Source organism: Humulus lupulus, chromosome 3 (assembly GCF_963169125.1).
Source record: "Humulus lupulus chromosome 3, drHumLupu1.1, whole genome shotgun sequence".
NCBI lineage: Eukaryota > Viridiplantae > Streptophyta > Magnoliopsida > Rosales > Cannabaceae > Humulus > Humulus lupulus.
The window spans coordinates 13,458,348-13,479,251 of NC_084795.1; the positions used below are offsets into that span (position 1 = coordinate 13,458,348).

Genomic DNA, 20,904 nt, shown 5'->3' on the forward strand with positions numbered 1-20,904 from the left:
GTTTACCCTATTTTGCCGCTTAGGTCAGGGGGTTTGTAATTTTGGAACAGTAATGACCTTTTTGAGTTGTAAATAACTTGTAAATGTTCTTGTGGGCCCATGAACAGTTTTATGTATCAAATAAAACATATATTTTCCCTTTTTTTTTTTCTTTTTTTTTTCTTCTGATTTTCACCTTAGCCTGTTAATAACACTTAGAACACGTTTTTAACCAAAGGACTCGGATAGCGGGTCAACTTTTCAGTTCATCATTCACCGTAACGGTTCTAGGGTAACCAGGGCGTTACAACTTGGTATCAGAGCAATGCTAAGGTTAAGGTTCTTGTAGACTGGCTGGGGGTTACAACTTGGTATCAGAGCCTTGACCCAGCCGGAAGTGTGGCCGACGGGGACGTCGGGCCTGTAAGGGGGGGTGATTGTGATAGTCAGAATCCTGTGATCCGTAAGGGGAAAGACCGGGTAAGCTGTGCAATCCCACACCGCCTAGGGAAGGTCAAGTGTGATGATTCTAAGACTGTGTAGGTATGGGACTACACAGTTTAAGAGGGCTTAAATGGATTGATGGGTACTGCCTATATCAACAAGATGCATCTTCTTTTTGGTAGCCCATCACTTGAGAACTCCAAAGTTAAGCGTGCTTGGTCTGGAGTAATCTAGGGATGGGTGACCTCCTGGGAAGTGTGCGAGTGAGGACAAAGCACGCTGGAAAGACTTGTGTTGGTTTGTAAGGCCAGTCGTCATTCCAGAAAGCAGCCATAGTGATGTGGGGCGTCACAGGATCTTTCAACCTTCGATCGCTTGGGGGGCACATGGGGTATACTGGTATATAATTTAACACAGGCAATAAGAGCACGAGTTAAAATATCTATTTTTAGACTGACTTGTAAATTTTCGAAGTCCAAAAAGGCCATTAAGCCAACTTGTTTGACAAAGCTTAAGTAACTTGGAATTTTTAAAAAATTTCAAGTTAGAAGCAGATATTCGTGTGACAATAAACATTGTGCTCATAAAATGTTAGAGCAATAAAAGTGTGAGAAAGTATACTTAGTATGGACTTATGGAATATATAGAATTTATAAGTTAGAAAACTAAGTACTCATGCGAAAATATAAGGCATACATCATAGTGACTTTACTATTCACAAAAAACTTATAACTTTTTAAGTCTAAAAAGACTTAGAATGTTTCAAGTTAACAACGAAAAGTAAAGTATAAATGCCAACAGCTCGGCTGTACGAGAAAATATCAAAGCTGCTAAGCAACAATTGTCTTCACAAGAAAAAAGAGTAAACTACTAGCCAAGTACAAAGTTTAGTTAATTAGGTGCACAGTTTTCATGGTCGGGAGAGCAGATACAACTTCCCTGGTCGGCTGAGCATATATCACTGGTCGAGTAGGAAACTCTGTTGTTGAGCATGACTAATAGCAATGAGTCCCTGGAGTGAATCAAACAAACACGAACAAATGAATGCAAAGTAAATACTACATAGTGAAAAAATGTCTTTGAGAAGAGAATTCAATTTTCCCCAAGATTGATTGAGAGAAATCAATCTCTCAAAATACTTTTGAGAGATTCGAACAAGGTGTTTTGATGGTGTTTGGAGGGATAAGTTTTAGGCATATGCTTAAGTAGCTATGCCATATGCTCGAACGGTTGGGTGATGGTCGAGCGGATGCTGAGTGTGCCCGAGCAGCCCCGCACGCGCGTCCGAAGGCTGGTGTCCGAGCGGCTTGGCTGCATGTCCGAGCAGCTGGGGCTGTGTTTGTAACGCCCTGGCTACCCCAGAACAATTACGGTGAACGGTGGACCGGAAATTTGACTCATTACCTGAGTCCTTTGGTCAAAAACGTGCTCTAAGTGTAATTAACAGGTTAAGGTACAAAACTAATAAAAAGGAAATGGAGATTTTATTACAAACTGCTCTGCAGAGCTAAACAAAACATTTACAAGTGGTTCTCAGTACAAAATAATCACTAGTGTTTGAAATTTACAATCCCGCCGACCTAAGCGGCAAAAATAGGGTAAACCCCCTAGTTCCTCTGAGAACTCCTTGGCCGTGGTGGTCAAGCGGCCGCATATGTACACAACACCACATCAGCGCTCCACTCAAGGCTAGGTGAGCTTTTCTTTCCCTTTACCTGCACCACATAACACCCATGAGCCAAAGCCCAGCAAGAAAACACAATACTTTTCATAAACATTACCAAATGATTATCATTATAATCACACTGAGCACCAAACAAATGAATAACACATGATTTTAGCGGGAGAATGGCTGTTGAGTAAGCCACTAGCCTCCAAGCTCTCTTTTCTAACGGGAGAGTGGCTGCTAGGTAAGCCACCAGCCTCCAAGCTCTGTTTTGTAGCGGAAGAGTGGCTGATGGGTAAGCCACTAGCCTTCAAGCTCCGTTTTGTAGCGGAAGAGTGGCTGATGGGTAAGCCACTAGCCTTCAAGCTCTGTTTGTTCATCGACCCTCAGGGTCGGTCAGGCATTAATGCTCTTTGAGTCGTTCAATGCTAGTAGTCGATTAGATCTAATCTCTATTGGCTTGCGTGATTCACGCTAAGGCCGTTCTGACAAGTAAGTCAGCGCTTCCTGACCTGTGTCCAGTAACACTGCCGAGCCTGACAAATAAGTCACAGCCTCACAGCTGATACTAACACTTTTGTCAATTCTGTATTCAATCCATGTCCATATTTATACAATCAACATGCCTCACAAATATCCATGCATGTCACACTTTGGGTGCAGTTTTCTTACCTTTGATTCGAGCTAGAATGAGCAAAAGAACAACCTTTGAGAACGGTTTAGCTTTTAGTCCTTTAGCGGTTACCTAATCACAACACATATGGGATACCATCAATAATCAAGATAATCAAGGGCTCTCAAACTATTATCTAACCTCTAAGAGATCAATCCAAACTAATCCAAGTAGCAAGGACACTCCCGAGGCCTAAAACTAGGTTTCCGGGGTCAAAACGAGCAAACGGGGCGAAAACAGGGCAAGGGCTGCGGCCCTAGCACCTTGGGCCGCGGCCCCCAGGGTTCCCAGAGGCTAGGGCCGCGGCGCCTCAAGAACAGGGTCGCGGCGCTCCACCCTGGGCCATTCCCAACCGCGTTTCCAACACTCCAAAGCCTCCAAAATCATCCCTAAACATTCCCCAATCATCAAGACAAAGCTCCCAAGCTTCCCCATGCATCAAAACCCTCAAAACCCAAGGCTCGAACGAACCAAAAACTCAACAATTCACAAAATCAATTCAAAGCTTAGAAACTCGGAAAAACTCAAAACTTAAACTTCGATTACCTTCAATTGGGTTGTTTTCCGTCGAATCCTTCGGTTAAGAAGCTTCTAATCTTCCCTAGGATCGCTATGCCTCGATCCTCACTCGATTCCGACTCCTAGAACTCAAGATTTCGTCAAAAAGGCTTAAACGGTAAAACGGACTTTGAAAAGGGAGAACAAAAGGTTTTCTTATCGTATGTTCTATCTGATAAGCTACTTCAAACTTAAGTAACCTCAAATAAAACCTAATGCTCGGGGTCCCGAAAACACCCCCGGGGACATTATAGTCAAAACCTCCAAAATTTCACCCTGATCTCAAATATTCCCAATTTATCATCAAATGAACATTTTTATTACCCCAAAATTGACCTCATTATGGTAAAACCGCTAATCCACTAAAAATAACCGTCTCATAATAAATAGCTCGAATATATCTCCATAATAATATAATCTCATTCACAAATCACATCATGCACCCAAATACACAAATTACCCTAAACGGGCCAAATTATCATCATACCCCTGTAATTGTAAATATGGACTTAAATGCATGCATTTCACATCATATCATAATATAATCAACATATACATGCATTTAATCAATTAATAACATAATTAAGCGAGTATGGCCCTCCCGGCCTACTATTCATGCCGTTAAACTCATCGGGGAATTCGGGGCATTACAGTGTCTGAGCGTGATGGCGCTGTGTCCGATCAGATGAGGCATGTCCGAGCAGCCAGGCGCGTATCCGAAAGGTTGCACATTGGCGTCCGAGCGGAAGGTGGTGGTGCATCCGAGCGGATACTGGCAGTGTGTCCGAGCGGATTGAGCATGTCCAATCGGCTGGGTGATGGTGCTGCATCCGAGGAGCCAGGCATCGAGAGGTGATGGGCTGTTGCAGGTGCGCATCTGAGGAGACAGGCACGCCGAGGAGCTGCTGCAGGTGCGCATGCGCATCCGAGAGGCTGGCATGTCCGAATAGGCAGAGGTTTTCGAGCGTCTGGGGTGGTATCCGAGCGGCTAGGGTGATGTTCGAGCAGCTGGGGTGCGACCGAGGAGCAGCATGTCCGAGGAGTAGCATTGCCAAGAAGTTGTTTGGGTTTCGAGGCACAAGGCTTCCAAGGGACAAAATAAATTTGATCGGTTAGGAATGGTAAAAGAAACAATTTTGATGGGCTAAAGGAAGCATTTGATTGTGGGTTTAATTCAAAAGTGAAAGTTACTGACCGAATGAGAGCTTTTGGATGACCTCAAAAATATTTTGCTAGAGAAAAAGTTTATCATACAAATAAATCATATAATAAACTTGGGGGGCAAATGTTATCCCAAAAAATTTCAGTTCGATGACGTGGCAATCAGAAGTGACAAGTGGCAATGCATGGTTAGTAAATGGCACATTAATAGTCAATAAATGTATTGGCTCTTCAGAGTTGTGATATTATTGGTCATGAAAATTATTTATCTGGTTTGGGAGTGCTTTGACCGACCAGGTATAATTTTTGTCCGACCGGTAAAGATTTTTGACGGACCAGTCAATTGTTTTGGCCGACCAGTCAATTGTTTTGGCCGACCAGTCAAGTGTTTTGTTAGACCAGAGATGTGTCATGTTAGACCAAAGATGTGTCATGATAGACCAGAGGTGTGCTAGAGGAGTGATTTTGCCCATGCCGACTGGTAAATTGTCTTGTCCGACCAGTCACTTTGGGGATGGATTTGGTCGGTGCACGTATCAGAATCTTAGAAGTTACCGTCTACTTCAATAAAGCCTCAGTAACAACTTCAACCCGAATCATTCTCAACTGCCGCGGGAATCTCTCAAATATCCCGGAATAATAGCTATATTATTGTAATTTAGATTTATTTATATTTTATTAATTAAAGTTTGTTGGAAGAACCAATGACCCGATCAAAGGGAATATCTGATGTACGATCCATGAGCCTATAAATAAATGGTTCATGGCATCATTTTGGGGATCTCATCTTTTTAGACTGAGAAAAAACTCTCTAGTTTGGAGACTTTGGGACTATTACTTGGGGCATTTTCTGAGAGAGTTTAGAGAGAAACTATGTATTTTTCTACTTACACTTAAAAAACTCAGTTGACTCAAGTTCATCTGATCTTAAGTGTAGGATATATATATATATCACAACTCCAAGTGGATTAGGCTATTACCAATAAATTGGGGCTCAACCACTATAAAATTATCAGTGTCGTATTTTTCTCTTGAAGGTTTATTGTAGTTTTGACGTCTACTCGTCGTTGGCCAAAATCGTGGTCAGCAGCTGTGCGTTGGAAAAGTTGTATCACAGTATTTGGTAAACTATATATATATATATTATTAAAGTGCTGGTAAATATTAAAAGATCAAGATAGATTCACACATACTAAATATACATAATAAATTTCAATATAAATATTGTATTTATTTAAACATGTTAAAATTATAATTATTTTCTTTTTTTATTATTTTTTAAACATTCAATTGAACTATGTTTGATAAATTATAATTTAGAAATAATATTATACTGTATAATAAATTCTATATTAAAGTGGTTTGTTAATTTAAAATTACTAAAATATAAAATATATTTAAAAATATCTAATAAATATAAATTATAAATATTTTATCATCATATTCATTTAAGATTTAATTATTATTTATTTTATTATCATATTAATTTATTTTAAATATTTTTATTTTGAGTAATATATAATAAAAAAGTAAATATATTTAGATAAAAATACATTTATTGGAAAGTTTTTTCAAAAAGCTATTTTTAGAAAGAAAAAAAAAAGTTTGTGTTGTGCCACTTTTAGCTTTTTGTTGTAGTTTCAGCATAAATTCTTTAATAACTTGTTTTCTAACTGCTTACCAAATACTTTTATTGCACAACTTTTTCATAAAGCAGATTTTAGCTTTTTTAAAAGCTGTCCAAAACAGGCCATCAATAGTATTATATCATCTATGTATATATAAATAATTAATGTGTCACTATATATTGTAGTATAATACCATATTTAATCACAACTTTTATTATCTATATACACTAAATGGAAACTAATTAATATAAAATTAAAGTATACCTTAATAAGATAACAAATTATCTCATCCATTTAATACTTACTAAATTTTAATATAATTATTGTCGGTGTGTACTTTTCAAAACATATGTGTTAGTCCGCCATTTGGCATAACCATGCATGCACTAGAAAATGTGGCAGTTGTCAGCGCCCTACGATCATAAGGTTGCATGACATGTGAGTGATAATTTCGCCACAAAGCTCTCCAAAACTATTTATCAGTCAAAGTTTAATAATTGTAAGTATGGTGATGTAGTTGTTGCTGATAGAGACTTTAATAGTAATAATGTTCTCTATTTACTATCAAACAAATGAACTGAACAAGAATCAATTGAAACTTTTTATCTTTATATGAAAGACGAAAAACTAATACTGTAAATTTGTAAATACGATGTGAAATTGAAAATGCAAAATGACTCAATATTTGGCTCTGATATACAAAAATGAAAGTTAAGACTATAATATATGGAAAGTAAGGATAATAAGTGTCAAAAATAGTAAAACATATGTGTTAGTCCGTTATTTGGCATGACAATGCATGCACTAGAAAACGTGGCAGTTGTTAGCGCCCTATAGTCACAAGGTTGCATGATACGTGAGTGATAATTTGGCCACAAAGCTCTCCAAAACTATTTATTAGTCAAAGTTCAATAATTGTAAGTATGGAGATGTAGGAGTTGCTAATATAAACTTTAATAGTAATAATATTCTCTATTTACTATCAAACAAATGAATTAGAACAAGAATCAATTGAAACTTTTTGTCTTTATATGAAAGACAAAAAACTAATACTGTAAAATTGTAATACGATGTGAAATTAAAATATAAAATGACTCAATATTTGGCCGTGATACCATGCAAAAATGGAAGTTAAAGCTATAATATATGGAAAGTAAGGATAATAAAGTGTAAAAAATATTTAGACAACAAATATAGAAAATATAAAGAGTAAGATGAAAGGTATACTAAGACACATAAGATTTCATCACAAAACTAATTAGTGATTAAGTAAAGTAACTCATATTCTATACATGATAAAAATTATCTCACATATTTTCCATATGCATACTTTAACAACTAAGTTGAAGCCCCTTTCCATCCTCCCCAAGAAAATAAAGAAGAAGAAAGCAATCTTTTTAAAAAATTCTCTCTCAATGTAGCTTACACTAGTAGAAAAGTTAACATTAGTTCCTCAAGACCACTAATGCAATGGTTAGCATAGCATTAAAAACCAAAACATCATTACACAACACAACACAACACAAAATAAAAATAAAAGCATCAATTGACGACGACAACTTTTATTTTAAAATTAAATATTAATACGATACAATTTTAGTAAAGACTGTTGGAAAAATTATATTTTATATATAATAAATAGCCAATTTAGGCTAATGTGTGAATGGGAAATTGATGCCTTAAATGTGGTCCATTGATAGCTACTAATAAATGCAGATTTGGTCAAGGATGTAATCACCGTAATAATGGTGAATATTCTGATCGATATCAGAAATTATGGTAAAGATTGTGATTGATCAATATCACTAATTTTGTGGGATTTTTGGCATTAATTCCCTTGTGTCCACACTTGGTATTCCACCCCATATGAAGTCTATAAAAGGAGGCTTCACTTTTCATTCTAGACACACCAACAAAAAGAGTCACTTACTAAAAAGCTCTCTTGTCTTCTTCTTCTTTGTTTTTCGTAAGTCTTAAGGTGATAGAGTGAATGTATCAATCCGAGTTCGCTGGAGTAGTGAAAGTGGTGTATTCCTCTACTCGTTAGTCGTTGTATCCTGGGAAGTGGTTGCTCACGTATCCTCTAACACCAATCAGGTAGAGGGGGCAAATCTGCTTTAAGGAAAGCGTGTTTTACGTGCCTCGGCTTTCTTTTCACTTATCAGTTTTATAATTTATTATTTTGTATTTATTTTTCCTGTTCTTCAATTAATAATATATTATTATGTTTGTTAATTTTCTCCATTCTCTTTATTCTTTGAACATGTATTTCTAACAATCTTAAAGCAGATTTTAACTCATTTGGAGAAGAAGAACATATTGAAGGGCGGAAAATATTTCAGATTTTTTTTTTTTGCCATTCAATCAGTGTTGATTAGATTTCTTAATATATGTTTTCACTGTCTTTTTACACTGCCAATTTTGTTTATGTATATATATCTTGTCTACTATATATTTGCACCGTTTTCTGGCAAGGTTAATTATTTTAATTTTGATATTTACAATACATTGTATATATTCAGTTTATTTGCCACATTTATTAATCTTGCATATTTTGATTAACATGTACAGTATATATACATAATATATGTATTTTATTAACTTATTTCATTATTTTATGCATGTTAATTAAAAATATATATGGAAGCATGTATACTTAGTATGTTTAGTATTTGATTTTTTATATTGGTATGCATAAGTGTATTTATATTTTTTTTTTGTCGTTTATATATATATATATATATGTATGGTATGTACTCGTTTTCTTTTATGATATGTACTCGTTTTCTTTTATGGTATGTACTCGTTTTCTTTTACACAGATATATTTCATGGGATACATATATATACCTTATATATACACATAAAATTATATATATATATAATGATATGCATAAAATTATACTCATGTATATTAGGTTAGGTTAAATTACAATCAAGTATACATATAAATAGAAATTAATATATGTGTTTTATATGCCTGATGTTTATATTACTTTTACTGTCTATCTCATGTGTTTACTCACCACACATGTATAATTTTTTATTGATTGCTAAGATTATATACTTGATTTTAAAACATACTTGCTAAATGGTCAATCTAACACTAATCAGATATGGCTGAAAATATGGATGTCATTGCTACTGGAAGCATTGAAGGATCTCCCCAAACTCTAGCTTCAACCACCAAGGACCAATCTAAGGGTCAGGCTGTGCAAGTTTCGGTACCATTGGTACCAACGGTCTCAACGGTTCCTGTGAACCATAATGAGAAACCGGATAAGTTCACTGGGGTGAACTTCAAAACGTGGCAGCAGAAAATGCTTTTCTATCTGACAACATTGAATCTTGCGAGATTCTTAAAAGAGGATCCTCCCTTTATTGGAGAGGATGAGATAGATGTGCAAAATCAGCAAGCAATTGACGTTTGGAAGCACGCTGAATTCCTGTGTAGGAATTATCTTCTGAATGGCTTATCTGACACTCTGTATGGTGTGTTCAGTGTGAAGAAAACAGCCAAGGAATTATGGAACTCTTTGGACCACAAATATAAGGCTGAAGATGCTGGCGCCAAGAAATTCTTGGTTGGTCAATTCTTGAACTTCAAGATGGTAGACTCCAAGAATGTGATAAGCCAAGTGCAAGAGCTTCAATTGATCATCCACGGGATCCATGCTGAAGGAATGGTTTTGAGTGAATCATTCCAAGTAGCTGCAATTATTGAGAAGCTACCCCCTGCATGGAAAGACTTCAAGAACTATTTGAAGCACAAGCGAAAGGAAATGAGTGTTGAAGATCTCATTCTCAGACTTCGCGTTGAAGAGGATAACCAAGGTAATGAGAAGCGAACCTTGAATCCTAATGCTGCCAAGGCAAACTTGATGGAGCATGATAGAGGCTCAAAGGGGAAGAATCCTAAGCACAAGAAAGGGCCCAAGTTGGGACCGAAAGGTGGAATTGCAAAGAAGCCAAAGTTCCAAGGGAAGTGCTTTAACTGTGGCAAGATGGGACATAAATCATCTGAGTGCAAATTGCGCAAGAAGAAAGGCAATGAGACCTATATGGTGGACGCGATATCCCAAGAGGTCGCTGAATTATACTTATGTGCCGTGGTCTCTGAAGTCAACCTGGTGGATGCGAATCCAAAGGAATGGTGGCTCGACACTGGAGCTACTCGTCATATATGTGCAAACAAGTCAGCATTCTCTGATCTGACTACACTGGAAAATGGAGAGAAGCTCTACATGGGCAACTCGGCAACCTCTGAGATAAAAGGGGAAGGAACTGTGTTCTTGAAGATGATGTCTGGAAAGAATGTCAAGCTGCAAAATGTACTGTATGTGCCTGACATTCGTAGGAATCTGATATCTGGAACTCTGCTGAGTGTACATGGGTTCAAGATGGTGTTTGAATCTCAGAAAATTGTACTCACTAAAGCGGGTGTTCCTATTGGGAAGGGTTATGTAAAATAGGGCATGTGGAAGATGAATGTAATGGCTGTTAAGCCAAATGCTGTTATTGATAATAATAAAGCTAGTACTTCTTCTGTTTACCTTCTTGAGTCTTCAAAGTTATGGCATGGTAGACTGGGTCATGTTAATTATAATTCTTTGCATAGATTAATTAACTTGAATCACATACCCACGTTCAATATTGATTCAAAACATAAGTGCGAAACTTGTGTAGAAGCGAAATTAACCAGGTCATCGTTCAAAACAGTTGAAAGAGACACTGAACCCCTTGATTTAATTCACAGTGATATTTGTGATTTAAAATTTGTTCAAACAAGAGGTGGTAACAAATACTTTATTACTTTTATTGATGATAGTATAAAGTATTGTTATGTGTACTTGCTAAAAAGCAAAGATGAGGCTATAGAGAAATTTACTCTCTATAAGCAAGAGGTTGAAAATCAACTTAATAAGAAAATTAAGATGATAAGAAGTGATCGTGGTGGTGAATATGTAGAACCATTTAGTGAACTTTGTGCACAAAATGGAATCATTCACGAGGTAACACCACCTTATTCTCCTGAATCCAATGGAGTGGCAGAACGGAAAAATCGCACTTTAAAAGAGATGATGAATGCCATGTTATTAAGTTCTGGATTACCGCAGAACATGTGGGGTGAAGCTATTTTGTCAGCTAATTATCTTTTAAATAAGATTCCCCGAAAGAAAGATCAAAAGACACCATATGAATTATGGAAAGTTAGACAACCTTCATACAAATACTTAAAAGTGTGGGGATGTCTGGCTAAGATGATTGCACCATTGCCAAAAAGAATGAAAATAGGTCCAAAAACAGTAGATTGTATTTTCATTGGTTATGCACAAAATAGCAATGCATATCGATTTCTTGTACATGAGTTTAAAAACCCGGACATTCACAAGAATACGATAATGGAATCAAAGAATGCATCATTCCTTGAACATGTATTTCCTTGCAAAGATAATGGGGTTGGACCAAGCTCTTCTAAGCGAACATCTGAAACGATGGATGATCGAGAACAAGAAGAGGAAGCTGATGAAGTCCAAGTAGAGCTAAGGCGAAGCAAAAGGGCAAGGATAGAAAATTCTTTTGGACCAGATTTTCTAATTTATATGATAGAGGCAGAACCTCGAACATATAAAGAAGCTGTGAGCTCTATTGAAGGTCCTTTTTGGAAGGAAGCCATAAGGAGTGAAATTGATTCCATCCTGCAAAATCATACTTGGGAACTAGTTGACCTTCCTCCTGGATGTAAACCTTTAGGTTCCAAGTGGATTTTCAAAAGGAAAATGAAAACAGATGGAACAATTGATAAGTACAAGGCCCGATTGGTAATAAAAGGTTACAAACAACAAGAAGGCTATGACTACTTTGATACTTATTCTCCGGTGACGAGAATAAATTCTATCAGGATGATTTTGGCAATTGTTGCATTGCGAAATCTAGAAGTCCATCAAATGGATGTAAAAACTGCCCTTCTAAATGGAGATCTTGATGAAGAAATATACATGGAACAACCCGAGGGTTTTGTAGTTCCAGGGAAAGAAAGGAAAGTTTGCAAACTTGTTAAGTCACTGTATGGACTTAAGCAAGCACCAAAGCAATGGCACGAAAAATTTGATAGTGTCATGATGACAAATGGATTTAAAATCAATGAGTGTGACAAATGTGTGTATATCAAAACCACAAACGAGGGATACATCATTCTATGTTTGTATGTAGATGACATACTCATTGTTGGAAGCAACCAACGAATGGTTAAATCCACCAAAACAATGTTAAACTCAAGGTTTGACATGAAGGATATGGGACTGGATGATGTAATTTTAGGGATAAAAATTATAAGGACGCCAGATGGACTCAGTTTGAGTCAGTCACACTATGTGGACAAGATACTAGACAAATTCGGTAAAGATGATTCTTGAATTTCCATAACACCAATTGATACAAGTCAGCATCTATCCAAGAATAATGGTGAAAGTGTGTCCCAAGTAGAATATGCTAGAGTAATAGGAAGTCTAATGTACCTGATGAGTTGTACTAGACCAGACATTGCCTATACTATTAGTACTTTGAGTCGATTCACGAGTAATCCAGGTGCTGAACACTGGAAAGCAATTGCAAGGGTACTTAGGTACTTAAGGTATACTCGTGACTATGGGCTAAACTACACCAGAGATCCAGCTGTGCTTGAAGGATACACTGATGCAAGTTGGATATCTGATATTCATAACTCAAAAGGTACTAGTGGATATGTCTTCACTCTAGGTGGTGCAGCGATTTCATGGAAATCTTTGAAACAAACTGTAATCACTAGATCTACAATGGAATCTTAGTTTGTTGCTCTGGATAAATGTAGTGAAGAGGCAGAATGGCTACGTAATTTTCTAGAGGATATTCCAGACTGGCCTAAACCTGTGCCTGCAATATGTATATATTGTGATAATCAAGCAACAATTGGCAGAGCAAAGAATGTTCTATATAACGGTAAGTCAAGACATATACGTCGACGACATAATACCATTAGACAATTGATCTCAACTGGAGTTGTCTCAATTGACTATGTGAAGTCAAAAGATAATATTGCGGATCCGCTAACCAAAGGGTTAAATAGAGATCAAGTTGAAAAGACATCAGAAGGAATGGGACTTAAGCCCAGAAGAAATAAGGTAGATATAAAGGAAAACCCAACCTAGTTGACTGGAGATCCTAAGATCTAGGTTCAATGGGACAACCTAATTATATAAACCTTGTAAGATCACTGTGGGGACTAACCCTACCCATTCTGTTGATGAAACAGTGATTCCCGTTGAAAAAAGGATAAGCATTAAGCTTTTAATGACCCTTATGCGTCGGAAGTCCGAACGGGGCAATGCGGGATTGTTCTTAATTAAGAGGTCACCTATGTGAGAGAGAAGTGGGGCCGCTTCAAAGGAGAATTGTGGGGGCTAAATTCTCTAAAACCTCTCGCAGAACCAGGCGGATGTTCATGGCCAAAATGAACATAATCATGAGAACCGATATGATGCCAGGAAGATATATGTGTGAGATATATCAACATTTACATCAACAACAGACAGTTCAAAGACATCGCGTCCACTGATCAGCTAGTAAGGTAAATATATTTTCACAAGGGAAGGTTCAAAGGTAACACCCACCTATCCTATGAAGGTATCTACCGTAGAATTCTATCACCGTGTTGAGTCGAGTCGAGTCTTGTCAATTCATTGTGAGTCTTTTCTCTGTGTATTCCTTATCGTTGATCAATTTCATTCATGTGGGGGATTGTTGGAAAAATTATATTTTATATATAATAAATAGCCAATTTAGGCTAATGTGTGAATGAGAAATTGATGCCTTAAATGTGGTCCATTGATAGCTACTAATAAATGCAGATTTGGTCAATGATGTAATCACCGTAATAATGGTGAATATTCTGATCAATATCAGAAATTATGGTAAAGATTGTGATTGATCAATATCACTAATTTTGTGGGATTTTTGGCATTAATTCCCTTGTGTCCACACTTGGTATTCCACCCCATATGAAGTCTATAAAAGGAGGCTTCACTTTTCATTCTAGACACACCAACAAAAAGAATCACTTACTAAAAAGCTCTCTTGTCTTCTTCTTCTTTGTTTTTCGTAAGTCTTAAGGTGATAGAGTGAAGGTATCAATCCGAGTTCGCTGGAGTAGTGAAAGTGGTGTATTCCTCTACTCGTTAGTCGTTGTATCCTGAGAAGTGGTTGCTCACGTATCCTCTAACACCAATCAGGTAGAGGGGGCAAATCTGCTTTAAGGAAAGCGTGTTTTACGTGCCTCGGCTTTCTTTTCACTTATCAATTTTATAATTTATTATTTTGTATTTATTTTTCCTATTCTTCAATTAATAATATATTATTATGTTTGTTAATTTTCTTCATTCTCTTTATTCTTTGAACATGTATTTCTAACAAAGACAACAACCAACATAACATATCCAGCTGGAAAACAACAATAACAATGTAAAACGACAATTAACTCATTAAGCAACATGAACTCAAAAATGACATCAATATTCTTAAAACGGCATAAGCTAAGATGGCAAAAAAAATCTTAAAATCTGACAACGAATTTGTCTTTTTACAATCAGTTCATGTGTGGTTTGGGTGTGAATGGTATGGTTGGAAGAGAATTATTGGATTTTAGGTTTCAAGACTTTAAGTCATGCTTTTTTGTTTTGTTTTTCCTTCTCTTCTTTTTTCGATTGGCAACTAATTGGACTTTGATTTGTACATTTATTTATGTGCAAAAGATGGGCCAGACTTCACATGACGTGTATGACTTTTAAGGAAAAAGTTAAAGATTCTACAAAATGGACAATGAGGATTACAGAGGCAACCTACATTAAAGATACATTAAAGAGCATTAATTTAACAGTAGGTTATGCCATTTATGTATTAAGAAAACTTAGACTAAACTCTAAAATGAAAATAGTGTTTTCTATATATACCATAACACTTCAAATGCAAGTTGAAATTTCTAAAATTGTATAAATGAAATAAAAGTGGCAATATTAGGACCAAAAGCATAGGTATTTTTTTTAGTTTTATAATCCTACTTCACATATCTAACAAAAATTTCACGGTCCAAAAAGACAATCCAAATATATACCATTGAAAAATATACCCTATGTCTAGTTATGTGTATGATAATACATTAATATTCAAAAAAAGTTTATGATACAAGAATTTTTTTTATTAAAATGCATGGAATTATTATATAAGTTAATATATAAGATCCACTATATATCTAATAACAATATTGTAGTAAAAATTATAATCTATATAATAATTCATAAATATAGCATACCCAACAAAAAAAAATATAATAAAAAGATTTACCAATAATTTTTATATATATCATGACCATTACTACAAAAAAAAGACTTTTTAGGACTAGCATTGTGAGTCCTAAAAAAGTTTTTAAGACTTGCGGGGCGCGAGTCATCTATTTGAGAGCCTTAAAAACTAAGGATTTTTAGGACTCGCAACGCGAGTCCTAAAAAATCTCATTGAGTGCCTTTAAGTAAGATTTTATGACTCACAATGGGAGTCCTAAAATAATGTTTTTTGCGAGCCCTAAAAAGTCTTATTTTTAATTTTTAAAAAATTAATTGATAGTCAAAGCTCCCACCGGAGCTCCGACATTAACGGTGGCGCCACCACCCCATGGTGATGGTTCGGGAAAATGATCAATCATTTAGTGGGTTTTGATTCCCAAAGCACAAGGAATGCATTGGTGGTGTTCGTTTGGGTCGGGGTGGCTCGAGGCAGTCGGAAAATACTTGAAAGAGTTTGGGAAAAATAGCACCACCGTGACTTCGAACGACTTTAGGCGGCGGAGGGCGGCGCATGAGGGGCTGGGCTCGCGAGGGTCGAAGGTCGCTGACCTTCTGCGTCCATTGCGCTGGTGCGTGTAGGAGAAGGGTGGCCAGAGCGCCGCCGTCCGTGGCTTGGTTGTGGAGTTCGTGAGAGAGAGATAGAGAGAGAAATGGGGGAAGAGAGCAATGAGAGAGAGAGAATGGGTTGTTGTGTTTTATTTTTCTTTGTGAAGTAATAAATAGTAAAATTTTAGTTAAAAAAATATGAGGGAATTTGAAATTTTTTAAAATTCAAACTTTTAGGACACCCATAAGTTTTTAGGACTCGCAATGTGAGTCCTAAAAACATTATCGTAATTTTAGTTAAAAAAATTGGAGGAAATTTAAAAAATTTTAAAATAAAAATTTTTAGAATACACATAAGCTTTTAGGACTCGCATTCGTAATTTTAGTTAAAACAATTGGAGGGAATTTGAAATTTTTTAAAATTCAAATTTTTAAAACACACATAAGATTTTAGGACTCGCAATGTGAGTCCTAAAATCATTCGCGAGTCCTAAAAACATTATTGTAATTTTAGTTAAAAAAATTGGAGGGAATTTGAAATTTTTTAAAATTCAAATTTTTAAAACACACATAAGTTTTTAGGACTCGCAATGTGACTTCTAAATACATTCTCGTAATTTTAGTTAAAAAAAATTGGAAGGAATTTGCAATTTTTGCGAGTCCTAATGTGAGTCCTAAAAAGTTCAGGAAGTGTTTCTTTAAAAAAAAAACTCAAACTTTTAGGACATACATAGTTTTTAGGACTCGTTCCGCGAGTCCTATAAAGTTCAGAAGTTTGTTTTTAGGACTCACATCTAGGTGGGTGCCCTAAAAAAGTATCTTATAAGGGTATTTTTGTAATAATTGACTATGATCTCATTTCATATGAAAAAAATATATGACTATGAGCCAAACAAATGTTTCTCTATATAATAAAACCCTAATTAATGATAAAAAAATAATTAGCATAAATAAATGTACACATTATTTATAAACTAAAGTGAATAAAAATAGATTATATATTACATCTAAAAGATTATCTGTAACTATTTAGAATAATTAGCATAGAGTAATTCTATGATGAAAGCGTTATAAAGTATATTAAGAGAGTTTTATTTATCAATAAATTTTTTTTACAGACAATTTTTTTTCTCTTAAATAAAATATACCTATTACTATGAAAAAACTATGTTATTTATATAGTTGAATATTTTCACACATTTCTACATGGAACACTCTAATACAAGACACGGAGTCAAGTTCACGAGTTCACCCACATACACGTCCTGCTTATGTTCCCAAAAGAAAATTAACACGTCGAAATTATATGATTCTCCATCTATGAGAGCCTCATATATCACGTCGAAAAACCTTAAATTAAATACAAGATTAATACGAAACCTTTATTAATTACCCTTTTTTGGCGCTTGACAACACATTAATATGCATATATACATACGACTATATATATAGGTAAAATATATCTATACACATAAAAAGAACACAGTCAAACTTCAGGGGATGGGATTTCATCAGGCCTGGTAACCGAGTCAACTTTTCCACTCCTTTCGCCTCTGCTGTTCTCAGCAAATTTGACACTTGCTTGGTGAAAACCCATCTCTTGCTCAGCCGAACTCCATTCGGACAAATAGTAGTCCTCTTCACTCACTTTGTTTGAGGAGGAAGGACCACAAAACATGCCCCCCCATTGTGGAAAATAGATCAGTGTTATCGGAAGGGTACAGCATAAGATCATAACACCCATTAGAGTTATCCCAGTCTCTTTTGAGTATCTCGATCCTTTAAAGAATATCAACTGAGTCAAAACTGCACCAACGTTTCCACCCCCACCTGTCATACCAGATATCACCCCCAATGACCTGAAAAAAAAAATTGGGGTTTAATAAAGATTGATTCTTTTCGTATCTAAGAACAAGAATTATAAGTAATAATTGATTTTGGTACCTTCGAGAGACAAAAGGAACGACCCCAAAAGTAAGACCACATGCAGCTTGGACAAAGAAAGAGAATAATATCATAACCACAACAGAAGCACCCAAAGAGTTCAACTGCCCAAGAATCACACACAAAACTCCACCAAAAGTCTGCATACTCCACAGAGCCCAAAGCCTTCCTCTCATTCCAAACCTTCTCGCCATTGCATCCGAGATGATCCCTCCGGCGGGCCTAGACACGATGTTAGCCAACCCGAAACTCGCCGCTATCATCCCAGCCGTGTGCAGATTCAGATTGAATCTGTCAAAGAAGTACTCAGCTATGATATTATCGATGGTCAACTCTACCCCGAAGCTATATCCGTACGTTAATGCCAGAATCCATCCTCTATAGTTGGTAACGCCGAAATACAAAACGCTGGAAAACTTGTCTTTGGGTTTGTCCCCGGATTTCTTCAGGCCTTGGAAGTTTCCGTCCGGGGTGTCTTGGCCGAAGATTAAGATAGCGAAAGCGGTCATTGTCTGAAACAGGGCAGGGATGAAGAAGGCGATTCTCCAAGCTGTGAACTTGATGGCTCCGAGATCTCGGATAAGGGAAAAGACTAGAGGCATGATGAGCTGGGTGGCGCCGCCTCCCAGGTTTCCCCACCCAGCAGCGACTCCGTTGGCTCCGCCGACGACCGGAGCCGAGAACATAGAGCTCATCCAGAACTGGGTCGAGACAAAAGTAGATAAAGAGAAGCCAGTGAAGAAGCGGACGAGGAGGAAGGAGGTGGCGGAGTTGGCCATGGCAGTGAAGTACACCGCCGGTGCAGTCAGGAGGATGAGAGAGGCCGAGGCCAAACGCGGTCCGAAGAGGTCGCAGGCTGTTCCCATTGCTACACGAGCGAAGACCGCGCCCGAAACAGAGGCGATCCCAGCATTGCCTATGTCGGAGGCAGTGAGGTTGAGGTTGTCTCGGATAATCGGGATCAACGGCGGCGCCGCGAAAGTGGAGACGAAGCACGAGAAGAAAGAGATCCAAGAGAGGTGAAAGGCTCTCATGTGGGGTTTGGCCGCCGAGAATAATCTGAACTCGGTGGCCTTGTTCTCTGAATCTACGGGGAGAGCGAACTTTGAAGGCTTAGAGTCCATCGGAACTGTGGTGGAGGTTTCTGCTTCCATGGCTCTGTAAAACCAAAAGGAAGAAATGTGTTTATATTAGACTAACAAAAATAGTAAGATGGTTATATATATAGTGTTAACACACAATTATGTATATAATATTAGGCGATTAAAGGAATAATTTGGATGTACTGAATATCATATTTATATAGAGAGATCTATATCATATCGTGTTTGGATGAGCTTAATTGACTTGATTCTAGTATATTCTAATATATCTTTTGGAATCTTATATACATGTATTTTGGTATTTTACAACTTAAACGGCATGAGACTTACTAGGAAGTATAATATAAATAAGAGAAAATGGTGAAAATTGACCGTTATTTTAAGTGATTTTTCACTATTGCATATTTTTTATAATTTTTTTAAAATTCAACTATATGTGTAACTTTTTTTGATTAATTATCTAAAATTTGGAGTTGTTATTTGAAATTTTTGACCCTAATAATAACTTAAATAAAAAACCCTAATAATAATAATATATTAAATAAATGAGGATAATTATGGGTGCACAACATACAAGAAAATAACTTATTGTTATTTATGCAATCTATTTGTATTGTTATTGTTACTAAACAATTATGTTACCTTATTTGTTGTGTTGTGTTGTTGGACCAACATTAAAAGTTGTCAATTAGCACCACTCTGAATAAATACCTTTTATTTTTTTTTTAATATTTAGGGATGCGACGTGGAGAATAGTGATTGATACAAGTGGCTTTTTGATGAGATGAAAATCATGGTTTTGAATCTCTTTTCCTGTTCAACCGCCGAGTCTCGGCCTTTCACCGTGGCATGAAGACGTTATAGGAGTAAAATATATCACAATATAGATATATATTTTTTTTTTCTTAATAAATGAGTTTTTTTTTTCTTTTTCATGTCTGGTTTCATTTGACGTTTGGTGAAAGAACACTGCCAATATTGAAAATTTGCATGTGTACAGACATGAACAACTTGACTATTAGCATTGACTTTATATGCATTAGGTTTGGAATCTCCGTCGTCCTCAAAGGGTGGGGTATATACCAATAATACTTAATGTTTGATTTAGTCAGTGATTCTCTTCCTAGAGCATTAAAAGACCAATCAGACCCCTTTTCTTGAACTTGTTCGTATTTGATTTTGATACTAGAATGTTGTGATTAAAGTTTAATCATACTTATACTCCTAAACCACTCACAGCCACTGAATAAAACAACTACAATTACTATAAGCCAAATGTTTTGTCCACGAATTGTACTTGGAATCTAATTGATCGGCTTATAAGTTAATAAGACAGCTTTTTTCTCATTTTAAAAAATCAAGAGTCGGACAAATCTGTGGGTGGAGGGTATTGCGGTAATTTCGATCCGAGTCGAATCGTCTTGTCACCGAGTAGAACCGAGGAAAGAATATTCAGCGGATTAAGAATCATTTCGATAATAGTTAGAATATCAATATTTAATTAATTTTGATATTTGACAATATCAGTATTAAGGTCCAATGCAATTATTAATTCATTAATGTCTTCAACTTGTGCCACGTGGATGAGCTGACACCGTTGAAGTCAACTCTGGTCCTTTTCTCTACTACCATCAATAACTTTTTGGAAATTAAGCAATCGTGTAAAGTTTTAATAACCAAAATCATATTTAATCATTTAATGCAAAGAATCAAGTTATATGTCTCTAAATTTGAAGTGGTGAACACAATTTTTAAGTTTTTTTTTATAGGTTATTTGAGCTTGAGATATTTTTTTTAATTTTTTTTTTTTTGCGAAGAGAAGTTAATTA

General features: G+C 36.2%; 2 protein-coding genes across 2 annotated transcripts; one reads left to right on the forward strand and one right to left on the reverse strand.

The window, feature by feature from the left end:
- The first annotated feature begins 12,629 nt into the window (after nt 1-12,629).
- LOC133823662 (secreted RxLR effector protein 161-like) lies at nt 12,630-12,935 on the forward strand. The gene has a single exon (XM_062256513.1). It carries the CDS (start codon nt 12,630-12,632, stop codon nt 12,933-12,935), a length of 306 nt encoding a protein of 101 aa, XP_062112497.1.
- A 4,421-nt stretch (nt 12,936-17,356) lies between these two features.
- On the reverse strand, nt 17,357-19,282 carry LOC133822152 (high affinity nitrate transporter 2.5). The gene is made up of 2 exons (XM_062254394.1): nt 17,973-19,282; nt 17,357-17,887 (listed from the first exon to the last, which is right to left on the reverse strand). Exons 1-2 carry the CDS (start codon nt 19,124-19,126, stop codon nt 17,515-17,517), a joined length of 1,527 nt encoding a protein of 508 aa, XP_062110378.1. The 5' UTR covers nt 19,127-19,282; the 3' UTR covers nt 17,357-17,514.
- Nucleotides 19,283-20,904: the final 1,622 nt, after the last annotated feature.